The sequence below is a fragment of the Otolemur garnettii genome, unplaced genomic scaffold (genome assembly GCF_000181295.1).
Source record: "Otolemur garnettii isolate 467f Iridium unplaced genomic scaffold, OtoGar3 scaffold00089, whole genome shotgun sequence".
NCBI lineage: Eukaryota > Metazoa > Chordata > Mammalia > Primates > Galagidae > Otolemur > Otolemur garnettii.
In genome coordinates, this window is record NW_003852484.1 from 943063 (window position 1) to 963643 (window position 20581).

Sequence of the window (20581 nt, forward strand, 5' to 3'; positions counted from 1 at the left end):
GGCAGGCGGTAGGATGCAATGGCTGTTCTCTTAGGGTCTCTGAAGTCACCCCCATCCCTGCTGTAAGGATGGAGACTTAGGCTAGCATGGAGGACCTCGCCCCCTCACTCCTCCTCTCTGGTGTGGGAAGGCAGGGGAGGGAATCTAGTCTGGTGGGTACCAGAGGGTCCTTTCCTTGAAGATCTACCCAGTTCCTCACTTTGGGGGCTTCCGATAGCACTTGGTTATTAAGGGGCTTAAGGGGCCAGGCAGAGATGTGTTTCATGGAAGTGCCGAGTTGCTGAGTGTGCGCTGGGGCCAGGTGCTAGGAGCCCCACCTGTCAGAAATGTTAAAGCCTCGACTTTTGCCTTGGCCCTAGGACTATCCATCCCTTGCCTTGCTTGGAGAGAAATTGGCAGAGAACAACATCAACCTCATCTTTGCAGTGACAAAAAACCATTATACACTCTACAAGGTATGCTGAGAGGGAGGAAAGCTGGTGGCCTAATCCCTTGGCTATACTGACCCTAAGATGAATGGGAGATTAGAACGTGGGGTGGGGAGAGTTGGAGGGGTGAGGAGTGTTTACAGAGCTACTCTGTGTAGGGGAGATTTCCTGGGGGGAGGGGAGGGTAGACGGTAGGCCTGTCTTGACCTTGTGGGAATAATGTTTTCAGAAAGCCACTGAGCATCCACACAGCGGTGGATACCTGTACAAGGAATTCAGACATGTAGTATCTCATTTAACCCTTAGAAAAACCTTGAAAATAGTATAAATTCCCACTTTTCAGGTGATGAAATGAAAACACAGAGAGACCCACCCTAACAGGGAAGGAAAATCTAAAATGAAAATATACAGAAAGAAAAATAAGGCATCTAATCAGGCTACATTGCTATAATAATACCAGTATTCCAGAGTTTTATGCCTTAGCCTGCAGAGTGTGGGAGACCGTGAGAGTCTGAGGCAGGAATTCCCAAAGAAAGCAATAAATATCCTAAGAGAACAGAACAGTCTGTGTAGGAATCTTTTCTCTAACGAGCCTTTTCCTGGGTCATCCCATGAGCCATCATTACACTGTGGCCAATTTATACCTACTGGAACGAGGTGTTTCATGGAGAATTTCATCTAGTGTGTATTTGAGGTTTTATGTGGTACTAATAGGTTGGTTTTTTTGTTTGTTTTTTTTAAGAGATAGGGTTTCACTCTGTTACCCAGGCAGGAATACTGTGGTATGATCATAGCTCACTGTAGCCTCCAATTCCTGGGCTTAAGGGATCCTCCTTCCTCAGCCTCCTGAGTGGCTAGGACTATAGGTGTATTCTACCATGCCTGGCTATTTTTTGTTAATTCTTTGTAGACATGGGGTCTCACTATGTTGTCCAGACTGATCTCCAACTCCTGGCCTCAAGTGATCCTCCGCCTCCCAAAGTGCTGGGATTACAGGTGTGAGCCATCATGCCCTGCTTCATGGACCATCATTACAAACTGCACTCATGAACATGCTTTCTCACAACATAAACGAGACACATTTTGAACAAGAAATCTCCTGGATGTTTATGTGAGCAAAATGTAAAGCCCAGCTCACTCCGGCATTCCTTAAACTGAGAGGTTATGGGAACTTAATCTGGAGTCCCTCTCCACCCCTCACCCCCAAGCAGCCAGCCCTGGTTCCTCCTTGCTCTTAAATACTCACAGAAGAACCTCTGTCTGATTGTGTTTTTTTCTTGTCCTGCCTGAGATTCTCACTGATAAAATGCCACTTACATCTTCTTGTGTTCTTTATCTTCCTTTAGTCTAAGCCAGTTTCAAAAGATGAAAACAAGGGGAAAAGGATTGTTTTTTCTCTTTTTGTTTAGAGATCGATAGCAAGATAAAGCCCATCCTTTTACAAATAACATTTTAGAGGGATCAATTGCATGGAATTCCAAATGTTTCAAGAGAGGAGAAATCCACCTTGGCTTAAGCCATCCTTTCTCAGAACACAGTACACCTTGCTCAGGTTGGAGGTCTGTCCAGTCCATGGCAGGCTGAGGGCAGTGGGTGTTACACATGGGTCACCATGAAAGTTTATGTTATGCTCCATTATTTCACTTGCAAGAACATAGTCAACAGCATCCTTTCTGAGTCACCTGTGCATATTTCAGTTTGGTCAGTTTATTGGTATTGCTGGGAGGGCTTCATTTGTTTCTGCCCACGAGGATTTTGTTTCTGATTTTTGTATATCTGAAAACTTTGATAATGACCCACGTAAGTGAAACACTCAGGGCTTAGTGCAGATGAAGAAGGAAGGTGAGTACTTCAAGGCTGCCCCTTTGCCATAGGACCTCACTCAGAGGTATCCAAACGTCCTTGGGAGGGTGCATTCACATGTGGTTCCCTTTTAAGAACAGAGGCCAAATTTGAGACCCTTGCAAAATCACCCCTTTTACTCTTGCTGAGCAGATTCAGTGCACCGCTGAGGCTAAACATAGAACAGCTTCATAGACCAGGGAGAGATGGCAGGAAAGTCACCAAGAGCTGTGGACCTCTGAGAGTTTGCTTTCAGAGAGGTGCCTGTGACACCCTGGAGGGAAGGGGTCTGAAGACGCCGTTCAGGGAGCGACCTTGTCTGCCCTTCCCTCTCGGATCTGGGGTGGACGTTCCACAGCCGGCTACAGCTGTTCTGTGCCAGTTCTTCTTGCCTTTCCTGGTGGCATCTTCTTCAATTTCTGGTGCCCGAGAGTGGCAGAATTTAGTGCTGGGAGCCTTTCCTGTTCTAGTTCAGGGGTGCAGTGTTCACCCAGATGGTATAGAAGGGCAACCTGGACTTACTTATTTCTTTCTTTCTTTTTTTTTTTAAAGAATTTTACAGCCCTGATCCCTGGAACGACGGTGGAGATTTTACATGGAGATTCCAAAAATATTATTCAGCTGATTATCAATGCATACAATGTAAGTCACGGCTTCTTCCCCCCACTGCCACCTCCCTCCCACCCACGGAGGCCTGGGAGCTGGTGTGGGTTCACATGGACAGCACAGTGTGCTGGTGTGCTGCCCCTCAGGTCCTCCAGTCCGTCCTCTCCCTCCTTCCCTCAGGGTCAGGGTGGAGCAGGTGTCCTGTCTAATGCGCCTCCCCTCCCCTCTGGGGTCTCCACTCTCATCGGCTGATCTCAGTGAGCCAACAGGTGGCTCATTCAAAGTCAGGCCCACATGGGTCCTGACGCCTCTCATGGGTGGGTAGCCATGTTCCCCAGCCATCCAGTTGCCCTATGTGAGAGAGCAGGGGGCCTGCCACTGACCTGCTCTCCCAGGGTGGGACAGTTGGAGTTCTTCAAGTTCAGCGTGCTCACCCTAGAGCTTTGACAAACCTGGGAGAGAAGAATCCAAGGAGAATCAAGTGTTTTGTCGACATACTTGGGATCAAATTGTGATCAGGTTCTTTCGGAGGGACCCCAAGTGGGTCTGTTACATTCTGTGCTGTTGTAACTCACTGTGTTGCTTGGCCCTAATATGAGAAGTATGTGGGTTAGGAGTGACCCCCACAACCCAAGCCAGGCAATCACTTCCCAACCTTTCTCCTTCCTGCCCTCCTTTCCCTCAACTCCTAACACCTAAGACATGCTTGTCTCAGACTAGACAGGCCTCAGCTGTCCCTTCTCTCCATCGATTCCAGTACCTACCCACCCCAAGAGGGTCAGGTTGTTTCCAAACTGGAGTTCAGGGTACATCCTTCTGTTAAAACAAAGTTGTATGGTTTAAGTGACATTAGTCCTAAAATTCTGTAAAATAGGTTTTTGTGGGCTCACCTGGGAACCTAACTGGCTGTTATGATATCACGTATCTGTGAGAAAAGTCACCATGCTTTCCCAGCGGTGACCAGTATACAGATAAGCTTTTGAAACTCTGCCTTTTTCAGTCATGACTTTGTCCCCCTGCAGATGTGGCCCTGTTTTGAGTTAAGTACTGCTCAGCTGGACCTGGGTCACTAAGTAATGATGTCCTCATCACTGAGAGAAGCCCAGAGCATGGGGCGTGGCCAGCCCTGCACTTGGTCTTCCAGAGCCTCAGGGCCCTAAGGCAGCAGGCCAGGCAGCAGAGAGGGCCTGGGCGGTTCCCCTCCCCTCCCACCCCCATCCAACACCCCCACATTGTAATTAAGGGCCCTCTTCCTCTCAGATGCTGATACTCCTGGAACTTCCTGCCCCTTTCTGCCCCTCTCCCCACATGCTCACATCCTCTTTTCTGGTCTCTGGCCTTCAGACCCTCCACAGATGCAATGGCCATCTCAAGGCCCAGAGCCCGGTGAGATAGGATTTCCAAAGTCACCTTATACTCTAGTGGGTTTCACCCGTCCACAGCAAGTAATTTGGCTTGCATTTCAGGAAGAGGGAAGGCCTGCGTGCCCAGCCCTGTGGCAGCACAGACCTGTGAAGATGAAATGTACTAAGACTGGGAAACAAGTGTCTGCGGGAGGGAGGAGCTAGGCAGCCTTAAGGTCTCCTTTTTCCCAGAGCGCCCCACTGGGAGCCCCCCAGTTCTCAGGTTCTGAGCACTGAGCTAAGGAATTCAAGGGACAGCCAGGACTCCTGCCCTGGGAAGCTCTGCCCTTCCCTCTGAGGGCTCTGGGGTTCGCAGACCCCTGAGGGAAGAAGGGGAACTGCCTCTGGCATGTGTTCCCTGGTGGGGTGACCTCAGCTTGCCTCCTGCTGCGTCAGGCCTTGGGAAGCAATAGCCCTGTCTGGGCTCCAGGGTGGGGTGTGGGGATGCTCTTCTGGGCTCAGGCGAGTGCTCCTAGCATTTCCACCCTCGGGCTCCTGCAGAGTCCAGGTGGCAGGCAGACCTCTGGGGCTCCCCCAAGAGCGTTTGCTGATGAAGCCCAGGCCCTCGCACCTAGAGGCTTTGATAAAGGACGGCATCAGGACACATAGTTGTGTAGGACCAGCTAGATGCCAGGGGAACCAGAAGGTGCTGACCCCGGCCAGCGAGACACATGGCTGAGTGGTTCTGTATGTCCATGCTCATGTTGGGACCACTGAAAACCAGGGAGCAGGAGGTGTTATTTCTGGCTCCCTGGACAGGAGCTCGTAAATGCTTCATGTTGTTCTTTGTCTGAGACACACGGTATTAGCCCTGTGCAGGATCCATTACATGTAAATTCATTTTCTTACTGGAAATCCTGGGGTGCGGGGTAGGAGAGTGAGAAGTGAATACAGGAGAGGAGTCCCCTGCTGCTGAGGAGCAGGCCGCAGGAATGGTGCAGAAAATGGCCTTTCTAGGCTGGAGCCGCATTCAGAACCTACAATGGGTTCCCTGAGGAACTGTGGGGACCTCGTTTTACTACAGCTGTACTCTGTGAGTTGAACTGGTCCCTCCCTGTAAGAAAATATGTTATGAAATGAAGCATATGGGTTACAAATGAACATTTGAAATGCAACTCTTACACTCTTAAAAAGGACTGATTGGTAGAATACTATCAATAATAACTAGTCAAATTCAGTGGGAAATTTTAAAAAATCTTTATTGAGATATAATTAACATACAACAAATTGTACAGATTGAGAGTGTACAATTTGATGTTTTGATACATATATACACCTGTGCAATCATCGCCTCCATCAAGATAGTAAATGTGTCCATTACTCCAAAAGAAGTAAATTCCTACTTCTGCCCCTCCCTTTAGACTAAATTTAAAAGAAATAAAATAAATATAGAATGTGCAACTTCTAGGTATTTGGAGCACAGTCTTACTGGTTGAAGCCATGTTGGGGGATGTTGGTTCTCTGTGTTGATGAGAACCTGTGACACTGTGGTATATTAAGAATATGTACACTGGTCTCTGCCTCTAGTTTCAGATATAAAGCTCCCCAGACTCCTGTAGATAGGGGCAGTAGAAGAATCCTATGCTATACTATTTGGTCTTTGGCCCTGATTCCTGATACAGAGCTCCTGTGACCTTTGCGTTTTCCTGGATGATAGAAGAATCTTTTGCTCTAATGAGGTGACTCCAGATAGACTCTGCATGACCTCAGGGTGGGGGCCCATTGTCAGGGGAACCAACCATGTGATTCAAGGGTTGGAACTTTCAGCCCTGCTGCCTGACTTGGGAGGGGGAGTAAGGCTAAGGATTGAGTTGATCACCAATGGCTAATGATGTAATCGATCACATCAGTGTAATGAAGTCTCATAAAATCCTATGGGCCTGGGTTCAGAGAACTTCAGGACAGCTGAGCACATGGAGGTTCCTGGAGGGTGATCCATGCCCTTCCCACAGCCCTTGCCCTGTGCATCTTTTCCTCTGCTTGTTTCTTCTGTCATCAGTGGTAAACATAAGTGTCCCCTTGAGTTCTGTGAGCCATCCTAGCAAACTGATCAGACATGAAGAGGGGGTGCAGCCAGTCGGAAGTACAGTTGGTGTCTGAGGCAGGGGGGAGTTTTGTCGGTATTGAGCCCCAGTGGGATCTGTTGCTGTCTCCAGGTAGTGTTAGAATTGGACTGAATTAGAGGACCCAGCTTGTGGCTGCTGGAGAACTGCTGGGTACGAGGAACCACCTGCACCCATCCTGTGTCAGTGGTGCTGTGAGTGGCGTGTGAGTGGAGAGGAGGAAACAATGGCTTGTTTTCCCCTTCTGAACACCTATCTTACTTGGTGCTGCCTTTGCAGCCAACAGGAAGGCCCGAGGCTGGGCTTCCAGCTCCTTGCACTTTAGTCTGGGGTGTCTGGGGTGTCTGGGTGAGCTTTGGCCAGCAACAGAGGCTTTTGTCAGCTCTGATTATCCTTCTACCTGCTTCCCCTCCGGCCAGTGTCCAATCCCAGCTCCGTCTGGGCTGCAGCTCTCTGTGTCACCTTACTGAGCAGTCTGTGGATTTCCTATGAGTCATGCAACACATGCGTAAGTGTGGGTATGGACTTTTACCTCCCCTGGTGTCCTGGCAAATGATCTGTGAGGACGTTCTGCAAAGATTTTAGTTGACGCATGTGTAACAGATGAAATGGCTGTGGGTTTTGGCCAGGCTGCAGAGGGAGCAAAATGGAAAGGGTATGTTTAGTTTACTATCGTGTAAGGGAGTCTGCTGTACACATTTTTCATGTGTGAAATCTTCAACTCTTTGATTTATTTTTTTCTTGCTTTGCCAGAGTTTTCCTTGTGAGAAATCACCACGTCCTCCAGAGTGAGTCGGGCAACCAGGTGTTTTGCTTTGTGGCAGGTGCCGATGAGAGGTTCTCTTCCCAGTGGCCACACAGACAGGGACACCGGCATCACATCTGTCACCCTGAGGAAGGGGAGGTGGGACTCACAGAGAAATCACGGGGAGTGGGAAAGAACAGAAGGAGCCAGAAACCACTCTAGTCGCATGTGGAGGTGACATCAGAAGCCGTGGTGTATTTTTCCCATAGCGGAGCACATGTTTCTCTTTTTGTTGTTGCCATAAAGTCTGTTCCCACCCACTCCACAGCTGGCTTGACTTAAAGCAATTGCAGATGTGACCTAACCTGACCGAGCATTTAATGGGCTTTAAACTTCTGACATTCCTGAGGTCCTCTCCTTTACTATGTGAGGAGGAAGGAATTGTCTTGGGGCAGATCTGTTAGGAGTTAATTGAGTTTTAGGAGTCACACATAAAAGTCTTCACGTGTAAGAACCACATTGCCTGTGGCTTTGATCCTCTGCTGCATCCTGTCCTTCATTCATTCATTCTTTCACCAAATATAGAGGACGCCATAAAAATGTGTACACATATTGTAATACTCAATGTATCTGATAACAAAGATGAACACAAGTCACAATGAGCACGTCTTATAATTGCAGAAGTCAAACATGACTTGAGTATTATAAATTTAATACACTTTTTCCTTTCTTAAAATGTGTATACTTTTTTGGTGCTGAGTATACTGAGTATACTAACAGTCTAGTGTGTGGCAGGCATCATGCTATACCTTGACAGTAAAATAATGAACAAAACACAGTCCTGCTCTTTAGGACTTATGGTCTTTTGGGGGAGACTGACCCTCACAACTAGGAGACAACCTGATAATCTCTTTCCAAAGTCAGAGAGTGTGTGTCGGGTGTGGGGGTTAGGGAGCCCACGGGAAGGCCTGCCCTGGTGCTGTCTACCTCTGGCAGCCAAGTGACCTTGTGGATGAGGCCTTTTCTTTAGCCTGCTTTCATATATGAGTGGTTTGAATCGAATCATCTCACGGTTCCTGCCACCTGTAACATCTCCAGAATTTCTGATTCCAGAGACTTTGTGGGGAAGAGGAATAACACAGACTCAGATCAGCACACAGGGGTCTATGGTCTGAGTGGAACACAGGATTCCATCCATCCTGTCATAGCTGCCAGGTTGTAGAACAGGAGCCCCAGCCCCTAGTGCTCTTCGTCCCTCCACCCAACCCTCCATTAGGGTTTCAAGTGGCAGCACTGGCAGGTAGGTCTTGCTGGGGAGTGCCAGCCCTTCCTTCCAGTGTTCGGTTGTGACCATGGGGTCCCCACAGTTCAAGTGACTGTTCCCAAATAATTTTTACATACCTCAGTCTACCAAGCTCTTTTATGATATGCTGTTTTATCACATCCTCATATTTATTCAAAATTATAGAATATATTTTTAAATTTATCTTATCTTTAAAAAAAAACTGAGCTCCTTAGCATAGCTGTCATTAAAACATCCATCCTTCCCTCTGCCCATTCATTCACTCAACAAGAGATTGTACTAAGTCCTGGAGAGATATGTGATATGACCCTTGGAATTGAAGACACAGCAGGGAAGACAGATCTGTAAATAACTCATCATATTCCGCAGGAAAGTGCTGTGTGTGTTGAATGGTGCTTTTGTGACCCTTGGCCAGTTAAGGCTGGCACTTATAAGAGGAAGTAGATTTAAGAAGGATGGTATTTTTAGAGTTGTGGAAGCACTTAGGTGATTGGTTGCAAAGGGAGAGACTATTTTTTGCAGAGAATATTTTCAACAAGCTGTTAATTTGCTAGGAAAACTGCATACTTCAGTTACTCCACTTTAGCATTACATGCTCAGCAAAAGAGGAAAAAAAAGAAAGGGAAGGAAGAAAAGAAGAACGATAAGAGCAAAAGGCAAGTCTGCCCACCATTCTGCTTGACAGCTGTCACCCCCGAGAGTGTACCTGAGAAGGGGGCTGGGGGCCATCAGCTGAGGCTGGGGTCAGAGTATGTACGTGTACCTGTATAAACAGATGGCTGCTTTTAAAATTTTGCCGAAATATGACCCCTGAATACAAGCCAGTTACTTTTTCCTCTGTCTCCATAGTGGCTTCTTCCTTAGGTTTTTTTTTTTTTTTTTTTTTTGAGATAGAGTCTCACTTGGTCACCCTGGGTAAATTGCTATGGCATCGTAAGGTCACAGCAACCTCAAACTCTTGCCCTCAAGTGATTTTCTTGTCTCAGCCTCTTGAGTAGCTGGGACTACAGGTGCCTGCCACCATGCCTGGCTAGTTTTTCTACTTTTAGTTGAGATGGGGTCTCCTCTTGCTCAGGCTGGTCTCAAACTCCTGAGCTCAGGCAATCCACCCACCTCGGCCTCCCAGAGTGCTAGAATGGCAGGTGTAAGCCCAGCCTTCTCTAAGAGATTTTAAACCAATGGGTGTATAGAGAATTGCACAAACTTTTCACAAACTATATACACCTGAGTATTCAACACCCACGTAAAAAATGCAGAACATTGCCAGCAGCAAGACATCCCTGTTGTGCCCTCTTCCATCACTGTCCCCCGAGGGTAACCATTAATGTTGCCCGTTTCTGAATTTCATACAGGTAATATAACACACTGTCTATGCCTTTGTCTGCCTTCTTTCTGGGAATGCTGCATTTGTGGGATTTGTCCGTGTCATTGCAGTTGTGCTGTGTTCCTCCTCATTTCTGTATGGTATTCTATGGTGTGAACATACCACAGTTTAAAAAAAAATTGTTCTATTATTGAATTTGGGTAGTTTTGAGATCCTAGCTATTACAAACAGTGTTGCTGTGAACCTCCTTGCCCATGTCTTTTGGTGACACACACATTCCTGTTGGGTATAATCCTGGGGAAGATGCTGGGTCTAAGCTCGGTAGAGACAGCCTGATGGTTTTCTAAAGGGTTATCCCAATTCACACTTCCCCCTGCAGTACGAGAGCTCCCATTGCTCTACGTCCTTTCCGACACTTTATGTTTTCAGTCCTTTATTTTTTCTCTTCTGGTTTTGAGTAGATTTTTGTTTCATTTGCTTTCTGGAGAATGTAATGCATACATGAGAGTGGATTCTCTTGTTGTGTAGTTTCAAATGTGGACCTCCCCTGACGGGTGGGCATGAGCGTGTGGGAGTGATAGGGTGGCTTCCTGGAGAACGTGCCAGCTGAGCCGTCGCTGAAGGATGGTGAGGAGCTCACTGAGGAGTGAGGACGGAAGGGCTCTGGGTGAAGGAACATCATCCTGGGCACGTGAAGGCCCAAAGCCAGGAAAGCAGCATGCACGATTTGAAGGACTGGGTGTCTGAGGCTGAGAGTGGGGACGAGAGGGCTCTGGAGAGCAAGCAGGAGCCGGAGCCTAACAACCCCTTGAAGCAGACAACACGATCACGTGGCAGGTGGATGTTACTGATTTCTCTAAGCTCACGGAAGGAGATCTCAAGCCAGGTCTAGCCAGATGGCCTGTGGGAGGGGAGAGAAGGAAGAGGGAGGGCCAGGAACCAAGCTCATTGGCTCTTCCCTGGGCTTGGGAAGCCAGGGGGCATCAGGAAAGCAGCAGGGGCGCACCTTGGCTGCGGCCTTTACTGAGCAGTTGGGCTTCATTTTCTCTCTCCATCCAGAGTATCCGGTCTAAAGTGGAGCTGTCAGTCTGGGATCAGCCTGAAGAGCTTAATCTCTTCTTCACTGCAACCTGCCAAGATGGTGTTTCCTACCCCGGTCAGAGAAAGTGTGAAGGCCTGAAGATTGGGGACACAGTAAGTCCTGACCCCAGTTCATGTGAACTCTCATTAGGACTGATCTTCAGTCTCTGGTAACTTTTGTAACACAGTAGAGTCCTCTGGGAGCTTGTGTTCTGTCTTCTGTCTAGCATCCGAGGGGAGTGTCCAAAGCCTGCTCTGCGTTATGTGGCCAGAATCCCAGGTGACTTGTTAAAGAGCTCCAGTCAACAGGCAGCCCCCAGTGCATTGCCACCTAGGACTTCTCAAGTTGACATTGTCCCCTTGGTGTTTTGAAACATTGTCATTTTAGCTTGACAGGGATGTAATGAGGTAGAAGAGTTTGGACACGAATCTAAGAGACTTGGCTTTTATTCCTAGTCTTCTGTAGCTTGGATAATCGGACCCTCATTTTTCCTTGCTATAAAATGCAAAGGAAACCATCCATTCATTATGATTTAATGAAATGGAATGAATAACTCTACAGCACTGGAAGGCACAGATGCCTTATCCAGATTAAATTCATAGAAATGATGTGTAAAGCTGTATACCTGTGTGTCAGACCAAGGACTTGAGGGTGGGGACAGAGAGGCGGCTATATACCTGCAGCAGGAGCACAGAGCAAATCCTGGCACAGAGCAGGCAGAGTGCTGATGCAGAGCTGTCCCCCCATTTTCCGGAGGTCCCCACCGCGGAAGCAGACCATGAGATCCATTCCTGCTTCGCCTGTTGACAGCTCAAAAAATATAAAACCAGTGAAAGAAAGCTCTCTCACACTCTTAAAAGAATCTGGTTGGAAACAGAGCAACTGTATAGACCTTAACATTAGATGAGTGCATCCTCTGGGCATTCATAAGCTAAAGATGGCCAAGGTGGGTATAACCCACTTACCCCTGATTCCAGGAAAGAGCTCAGGTGCAGCCACGTGGACGGTTACCCTCAGCAGTGGCCTCCTGGGGGGTTCTCACACTCCACCATAACTCCTCCATCCCCCTTCTCCCAGTCGCCCTTTGCCTGCTTTACAACACAGACACACCTTTCACCCTTTCTAAATCTCACAGTGGTACCTCCAGACAAAGGTATAATACAAAATCTGGTATGAAAATTGAGAAATGAAGGGCTCTAATGATCAGCTAAAAAATCCTTTTCCTGGTTCAGCGCCCGTAGCACAGTGGTTACAATGCCAGCCACATACACCAAGGGAGCCAGGTTCAAACTCAGCCCAGGCAGCTAAACAACAATGACAACTGCAACCAAAAATAGGCAGATGTTGTGGCAGGTACCTGTAGTCCCAGCTACCTGGGAGGCTGAGGCAAGAGAATTGCTTAATTAAGCCCAAGAGTTTGAGGTTGCTGTGAGCTGTGATATCATGGCACTCTACCAAGAGTGACATAGTGAGACTCTGTCTCAAAAAAAAAAAAATCCTTTTCTAAGACAAGGATTCCCAAGTTTCTTTTGTTTTTAACAGGCTTGAAAGAAAGCCTAACCAAGTTGTCAGATTTTAATTCATTGCAAATGATTATTTATAGCATTTCACTCAGAGAGCGTTCAGAGAGCAAGGTGGCATTGCTGTAACAAAACTCCCTTTCTCATCTTTCTATTAGTTAAATATAACTTTTTGGTGCTTAAATCCCTACAAATGAAAAATAGAAATATAATGGATGCTGATCCCCATCTGTTTAGCAGTAAGTACTATTATTATACACCAGTATGAACTATTTGGGAGGAAGCCTCATCGCACTGATTAAGGACTTCCAATGAAATGTTATTTTTTATCTCTGATGCTTATCAAAAGTTCCAATTTACTTATGTTTTGATCCATTATAATGATTGCCCAATCCAGATAAATTTTTTAAAAAATACACTAAAGGTTTATAGTCTCAGGACTTAAAGGGACAGTTATGGAAAAATGGAAGGAGGCAGAAATAACAGCAACAAAAAGAAAACCAAGCACCCAAAACATTTAAGTGAATTTCATAGATCTGTGGGTGGCAGGTTTGGTTCAGTGTATCAGGAAAGCGGAAAGATGATGCAGGAAATACACTCAAGCAAGGAATCCTTTACTTGGAGAAATAGGCACAATGGAAGAGAAGAAGAAGGCTGACTGTCCGATCGAGGATACATAATGCACGCAGGACAGTGGACTTCAACAAGGCTCTCAACAATTTCTAATGACATCCTCATGTATAAGGCCAATAATTTGAGTGACAACAGCACAGTTAGGCAGATCTCTGCCTGAGTCAACTCGGGTTCTCAGGGTGTTGATATCAGTCACTAGAGGGAGGACTTGACTGAGGCCCCAAAATCTCTTATCTATTTGTGTTTACTATTGGTTGGGGGTAGACTCATGGGAGACCTGTTTATCAGAGATGGAAGGTCACCAAGCTAGAAAAAATTTTAAAAAAAACAAACAGCTTATTTTAGAAAGCAGAAAACTGAGAATTTTTTTTTTTTTTTGAGACAGAGTCTCATTGTCACCCTTGGTAGAGTGCTGTGGCATCGTAGCTCACAGCAATCTCAAGCTCTTGGGTTCAAGCGATTCTTTTGCCTCAGCATCCCGATTAGCTGGGACTGCAAGTACCCACCACAATGCCCAGCTGTTTTTAAAGATGGAGTCTTGCTCTTTCAAGCAATCTACCCGCCTTGGCCTCCCAGAGAGCTAGGTTTACAGGTGTGAGCCACTGTGCCCGGCCTAGAAAACTGAGATTTTAAAATGTTTCTCAGAATTGAAATAGGTTGAAATCATCAGGATTAATATCTTACATTTTAGTTTCAAATATTACTAAGATAGAAGTTACTTGCTTTGATAGTAAAAGAAAAACATCTGGCAGGTTCTAATGACTCAAAGACTCAATGCAAATAACCAGTGTTACTTAAAAAAAAAAAATACTGCCAGTTGAGGTGTTAATAGAAGTATTTTGACACCCTAGAAATAAAGATCCTGCTCTTCTTTGTCTAGGGCTGACTGCATCTGGAGTTCTGTGTTGAGTTCTTTTTTTAAAGGAAAAATGACAAACAACTATAATCGTCTAGAAACCAGGAAGGTCAAAGGCACTGGTATCTGCTCATAATAAGAGCACAACTCAGAGCACCTTTGGATATATGACTCAAGCCAATGTATGCTGTCTTACCTGAAAAAGAGAAAATTATTATGAATATTTTGGGTTCCTTATGGAACTTGCGGGAAACTCAGTTAGTCTTGGGAAGGACTGAAAATAGACTGGACAGTGTGTGTCCTGTGTCCCCACCTAGTTCCCTATGAGGAAAACATCGTCATTCATGTCGACAGATGAGAAATACTGAGGTGCAAAGAATCAGTTACCCAAGGTGCATGGCCAGCAAGTGTCAGAGTGGAGACTCAAAGCCTGGGCTCCCTGGCTCTCCGTTCCCAGCACCAACACCACCTCTGTCCTGTTTCTGGGAGCCTGAGGTCCCATTCTACCATGCCTATTTCAAAGGACTAGGTCAGCACGAAGTAGGACAGTGGAGCTTAGGAGCCTCCATGGAGAGAGCGCAGTTTATTGAGTGCTGTTCACACAGCCAGTGGCCAGGTGGGGATGAAGGCTCATTCATTGAGGGTGGGGATGTGAGTGGCCAGCTAGAAAGCAGAGGACTCACAACCCAAACCAAGGTCCTTCTGCTCCCAGTGGAATCACCTCACTAATCCTTGCCCCCTATTCCAGAGGGCATCGTGTTACCGCTTAATGGGCACTTATAATGCACCCCATACTAGTAAGGGTTGTTGCTGCCTTCCCTGCTTCCTACAGAGCCCTATGAGGCAGCCGTTACTCCCCCATGTCATGTGTGAAGAACCAAGGCTCAGAGGTGCCTGAGACATCTGCCAGATGTCCCAATGCCTGAGCCACAAGCAGCAGGAGTCAAATCTGAGACTCCTGAGGCCCAGTCCATGCATCCCCCTCACTTCCGGAGTAGACGCTTCAGAGAAGCGTACAGTGGGGCAGCAGCCACTTGCATGAGGACACCAGGGTGCAGATTTTGTTTTTTGTTGGGATACAAAAATAGGGAAACTGTCCAGGGCAAGATTTTAAATGGTAGTTTTTCCCAAGAGTGAAAAATCTCTGCGAGATTGGTTTTTAGAGCATTGGAAACGCTAAGAAAGAGGGGGATGCTTCTCTCACGCCGACCACCTCTGCCAGCGCCTCCTTTGGGAGCTGCCAGGCCCTGGCCCTGTGGAAACAGCAGGGCCCTGCGGCGAGCCTCCCGCACTAGCTCTTTGTTTCTTCTCATTGTCCCAGTGTTGTTGTCTTGCTGTTCAAGGGCCACGGTCACATGCCTCCTAGCCCTACCACGAGGGCTATGGGGTTTTGTTTTCTGTGGATGGAGACTGGCTGGCACAGAGCGTCCAATCTGCTCATCAGAGCCAGACATGCCGTGCTCATAAGGGCCACACCAGGCCATACGGCCAGAAGCGGCAGCTTTCTAAAGGACTGTGGAGCCACTGGCGGCAGAACTGGCTACACTGTTTGTGGGTCCCATTGCAAAATGAAAATGTGGCCCATGTTCAAAAATTATTAGGCATTTTAGCCCAGCAACAGTAGAGCATTAAACTAAGCGTGAGCCCTTCTGAGTGGGTTCCCTGTGTGAGTCCACAGGCACCCCCCACAGAGCCAGTCGGGCATGGGGGGCTCCCTTTTTGAGGAAGGAGAGGGTCTGTCAATTCCACTGATCCCTGAGACAGAAGTCCCCTTGCAGCTGGGATCAGTCTGATTTTCTTAACCCTGATGACAGTTAAACCCTGTCTGTTTCTCCTTTCCCTTCTCTAGGGGAGTCCCTAGACCCCTCAGCTGTGCCCCATGCTTTTATACCCCTTACCACTGCCTGACTTGGCCATGGCCCTCCCCACTTGAGGAGCTGAACTGTCTCTCAGGCTGAACTATCTCCAAAGAGTTTACAGCTAGGCTTTGGCCACCGGGTATGCGACTGAGTATGTGACTGTTTCCCTCTGGACATTTGTCCCAAGGGCATACATTTTAGAACTTAAGTCTACTTATGTTCAGCACATGTTTGCATGCCAAATACTTGCTCTTGGAGGAGAGACATGAAACAGACAGGTCAGAGCTTCGGGGTCTGGCAGGGAAGTGACCATACACAGAGGGTGAGGAATTTCATGATAAAAGCCAGGACTGGTACTTCAGGAGCCTGAGGAAGAAGGGCCTGGCATTGCAGAGAGGGTGCTATTCAGGCTGAGGCTTGGAGCATGAGCAGACATAGGAAAGGCAGGGGTCCCATCAGTGGGCATAGCATGTGCAAATCTGTAGGGTGGAGAGAGCATTGTCCAAATGCTGGGACTGGTGGCTGTGGAAGTAAGAGGAGTGGCCTGGGGACTGAGGGGAAGTGGCAGGCAGGTTCCATTCTTTGGCTTCTCATGGGGGGCCATGGCCAAATCAGGCAGTGGTGAAGGGTGTAAAAGCATGGGACACAGCTGAGGGGTCTAGGGACTCAGCTGGAGAAGGGGCAGGAGAAGCAGACAAGGTTCAACTGTCATCAGGTTTTCCACAGTCTGGCCTGTGGACATGGACATGGCCTATGTTTGGGGCAGCCTTGGGACAGTTGGAATGGCAGCCAGACAGATCTCACCCCCTCGTAATTACAGTTCCTCCAGATATTAGAGGGCCAGGCAGTGGCTCGGTGGGCACTTCCAGCCAGGGGCAGTGGTTCTGTGACTACCCTGTGTTCTGGGGGTTAAGATATCTGTCCAGCAAGAAGCAGGAGAGGTGGCAGGGGCTAAGGGCTGAAGATGTCCTTGATGAGAAATATTCTTTTTTTCTTTTGAGACAGTCTCACTCTGATGCCCAGGCTAGAGTGCCATGGCATCAGCCTAGTTCACAGCAACCTCAAACCTAGGCTCAAGTGATCCTCCTGCCTCAGCTTCCCAAGTATATGAAACTATAGGTGCCCACCACAACAACTGGCTAATTTTTTTATTTACAGTAAAGACAGGTCTTGAATTCTTGAGCTCAAGGAATCCATCCACCTTCCTTGGCCTCCCAGAGTCCAGGGATTACAGATGTGAGCCACCAAGCCTGGCTGAGAAATGCTCTTTGAATACAACTTTGAAAGCTCTGAATCCAAGGAGGTGCTTTGCTCCAGTGATTTCACCGTTTCCCTAAGTTTCCTCCGCTGGTGATAAAACCAATGCAGGCTCACAGAGTGGACCCAGCCCCTGGGAGTCCATTTTCTCATTAACTGGCTTTGACAAATCAGCATGCAGGTGGCTGACTGTGCGGCTGGCACTGACACCCAGCACAAAGGACCGAATGGGTCCCTGACATAGGCTTCCCACGGCACCCCCACCACCCCTGCTCCTATCCAGGGCTCTGTACCCTGTGCCTGTCCCAGCTCTTGTTTTGTTGCAATCTGAGTGGATTTGGCATCCGCATGGCCCCAGGTTTAGTGGGGCTGGGGTGGGGGTGGGGGTTGGGCCTGGGCAGCCCTTTTGAATTGCCTATCAGGCCTGGCCCTGCAGGAACAGGAGCACCCCCAGTGAAGTCTAAATAACAGGTCTGGGTGGGAGGGCTGCTGAGCCTGTGACCTCCTACTGGAATCTTGGAGAGGGAAGATGGAAAGTCTCCAGGAGCTGGGGAACCTTCAGTATCAGTTGGAGTCCCCAGGCATCAGGGCAGAGACATGAAGAAGCCTCATTCCAGCTGCCTTCCAGCCTCTCTGGACTCTTTCCTAATCCTGCAGGGAACTGGACTTTCTGAAAGGAGGGGTAGGTGAGCAGACTGACTGCTGTTCCCAAAGTGCTTTTTATAACATTCCAGTGCCCAGCAGGAGTTGAGACCCAGTGGCTGAAATAGACAGAGCGGTTTTCTGGTTATCAGGCGTCTGGCTGTGTGCCAGGCTGCAGGAGGCTGGACAGACAGCACTTCTGCTGGACAGGAGCCTCGGCCAAGGAAGGCTGCCGGGCCCGGCTCAGGAGGCCGGCTGATGGCACCTCTGTGTTTCTGCATCCTGGGTGACCCAGGGCTCCCCGCTGCTTCACTTACCTGGTGGACACAGATGCATCAGTGAGGCCCAGGAGATTTAATTCTTGCTTTCATTACCTTGTCCCTCGACATAGGCAAGTTTCACGGGAGAAGGTTGTACTCACAGATGGACACTCCCCATAGTCTTTTGGTAATTAAATGTCTTTCGCTTTTGGTCCAGACTATTCCTGTGTAGTTTATTCTGTTTCTGACCTACAGAAGCTGTGTGGGGCAAAGGCTTCTCATTTTACAAATGCAGCAGCTTGGAGCTTTGGAGAACAGGGCTTCAGTTGCAGCTCAAAGCAAGTCACTGTAGTCAGGGCTTCAAGCAAGTTACTGTTTCTCTCTGGGCCTCAGAAGGGAGGGATGGCCTTGGCGACTCAAAGGTCCATTGCCCTCTGTGATCTTGATGGCCCCATAGATGGTTGTGGGGTTCTTCCCCCCTGCCCCCACTGCTTCCCAGGATCAGATCATTCCCAGCCCAAGGCAGGAGGATTTGGAGAAGCTCCTAGTGACAATCGAGAGGGTCACCATCTAGTGGTCCCCACAGTAAGCTAGGCTGGCTTGTACCCAGATCTGGATCTTGGGTGCCTTCCTCACCCCTCACTGCTAGGATGTGATGTCCGAAGAAGGCACAGCCCCAGTTCTTGGTCCAGACCCACACATGACTAACTTCCCAGATCCCACCAGCCCTGCCTCTTCTCTGGAAAGGTGAGGCGCTCCCTTTCTAGGGCATGTGCAAGAGATGCTTGTAGAAATGCCCAGCACAGTGCCTCGTGCTCGGCAGATCCTTGGGAACCAGTGACTCTTTATTTTTTTTGGCAGGGGCCAGGTTTGAACCCACCACTTCTGGTATATGGGGCCAGCGCCCTGCTCCTTTGAACCACAGGCACCGCCCAGGAACTGGTGACTCTTAGTGTTGTTAACAGATTTCAGTGCCTGAGTAGATTCCCATCTTGCCTCCTTCCCTTGAGAGCCTCTCTGTACCTCAAGGCCTTGGAACTGGGCCTTGAACTTGCTCTTGTCAATCTTTGCCCTTTCCCTCCACCCCTCACCCCCAGAGATGGAGGGAGAAGTGGAGCTGGTCCAAACCGTGCTCCCAGAGTCCTCTGACTCTGGGCTCCTGGTCCTTGTCTTCTGCTCACCTGTGCAAAAGCACATCTTGTTGTGACTCTTGGCTACTGCTGAGCCAGGGGCATCTGTTGTCCAGGTCTCTGGAATGGAATGGTGGTTAACAGCTAAGCAGGGCAGAGCTGGGTCTATCTTCCTTCTCAGTCCCACCCCAAGCCCTACCCTGGGTGTCCTAGGTGGTACAGCATCTGAGGGGAGGCCTTTAGAAGTAGTAAAGATCTCTAAGTGATGGGAGTCTATAGACTGTCTGGAAACAGATATGTTCAGTGTTCTCACAAAATCCGTAAAGCAAGTTGATGACTTTTTAAAAATTAGCTTTATTTCCACCCAAATAATAGAATTAAGAATAGTAACAGCTAAAAGTGATTTCTAACCCACCCTGAGCTTCAGAATGATCCAAAAAGCCTTTTGAAAAATAAAGACATCTGTACCCAGATGCAGTGAGTCAGTCTATGGAGTGGGCTGGGCCTCCATCTGCCTTGGGAGTGATGTGCCACTGCCGGCCTGTGATTTCCACCAAATTCCCTGTTGGGCGATTTGAAACCCTGGTGGCTGCTTTCCTCAGCGGGGTGAGGAGAGGATGAGGAATGTGCTGTAGTCCTGGAAGACTGGGACCGAGCCTCACCCTTGCTTTCCTGACACCCCAGTCCCATGGGCAACCAACAAGCCTATCCCATGCCATCCATCCCCAACTGGCCCACCTTGCTGCTGTTTCCAAGGCAACCCGTGAGAAAGTCCAGAGTTAGAAACACTTCCTTACATGTCCTGTTTAAGAAGAAAAAGTCTTTCCATGCATATGGCACATTTCCGCAGACAACAATAACTCAAGGCCATGGGCTGACTGTATAAAATGCAGCTATGAGAACCACTCACTGGGGAGGAACTGGGCCCAGGGGCTCTGGGTGAGGCTGCAGAGCTCGGGGTCAGCTCATCCCTCTCTGCAGCGCCCAGCGGTTGCTCTGCAGCCAGCGCCTTGAGAGGAGGAGTGGATTCCCACTGTGCCCCTATGTCTAGCACATGCCTGGCACAGAGCCAGTGCCCAGGAAATAGTCAATGACTGGATGACTTTTAAAAAGGACCAGAAAGAGGCATCCTGTGGGAGGCGTGGTAAGAGGAAAGAATAGAAGAGAAAAGAAAGGGGAGAAGAACTGTGGAAATGCGAGTGAATCCTTGGCCCTTTCTGCGGAAGCCTTTTCCCTCAAGGTTAGAAGGCCCCACAGAGATGATGAATGTTAAAGAACCAAGCCCCAGCTTGGTGCAACTGTGGCTCAAGCAGCTAAGGCGCCAGCCACAGACACCTGAGCTGGTGGGTTTGAATCCAGCCCAGGATGCCAAACAACAATGATGGCTGCAGCCAAAAAAAAAAGAGCAGGGCATTGTGGCGGGTGCCTGTGGTCCCAGCTACTTGGGAGGCAGAGGCAAGAGACTCGCTTGAGCCCAGGATTTGGAGGTTGCTATGAGCTGTGATGCCACAGCACTCTACCCAGAGGGATAGCTTGAGGCTCCATCTCAAAAAAAAAAAAAAATTATCATGGAAAAATCACGTGGATTATCTCTTTTATCTCATAATAATCTTGTAATGAAGGCAACAT

General features: G+C 48.4%; 1 protein-coding gene across 1 annotated transcript in view; it reads left to right on the forward strand.

Moving 5' to 3' along the window:
- The window catches only part of ITGB5 (integrin subunit beta 5), a 122652-nt gene that overhangs the window by 66760 nt on the left and 35311 nt on the right, over positions 1 to 20581 (forward strand). The window contains exons 7-9 of the mRNA XM_023516278.1: positions 360 to 455; positions 2823 to 2912; positions 10774 to 10908. Coding sequence (XP_023372046.1) covers positions 360 to 455; positions 2823 to 2912; positions 10774 to 10908 — 321 coding nt within the window. The remainder of the gene's footprint in view (positions 1 to 359; positions 456 to 2822; positions 2913 to 10773; positions 10909 to 20581) is intronic.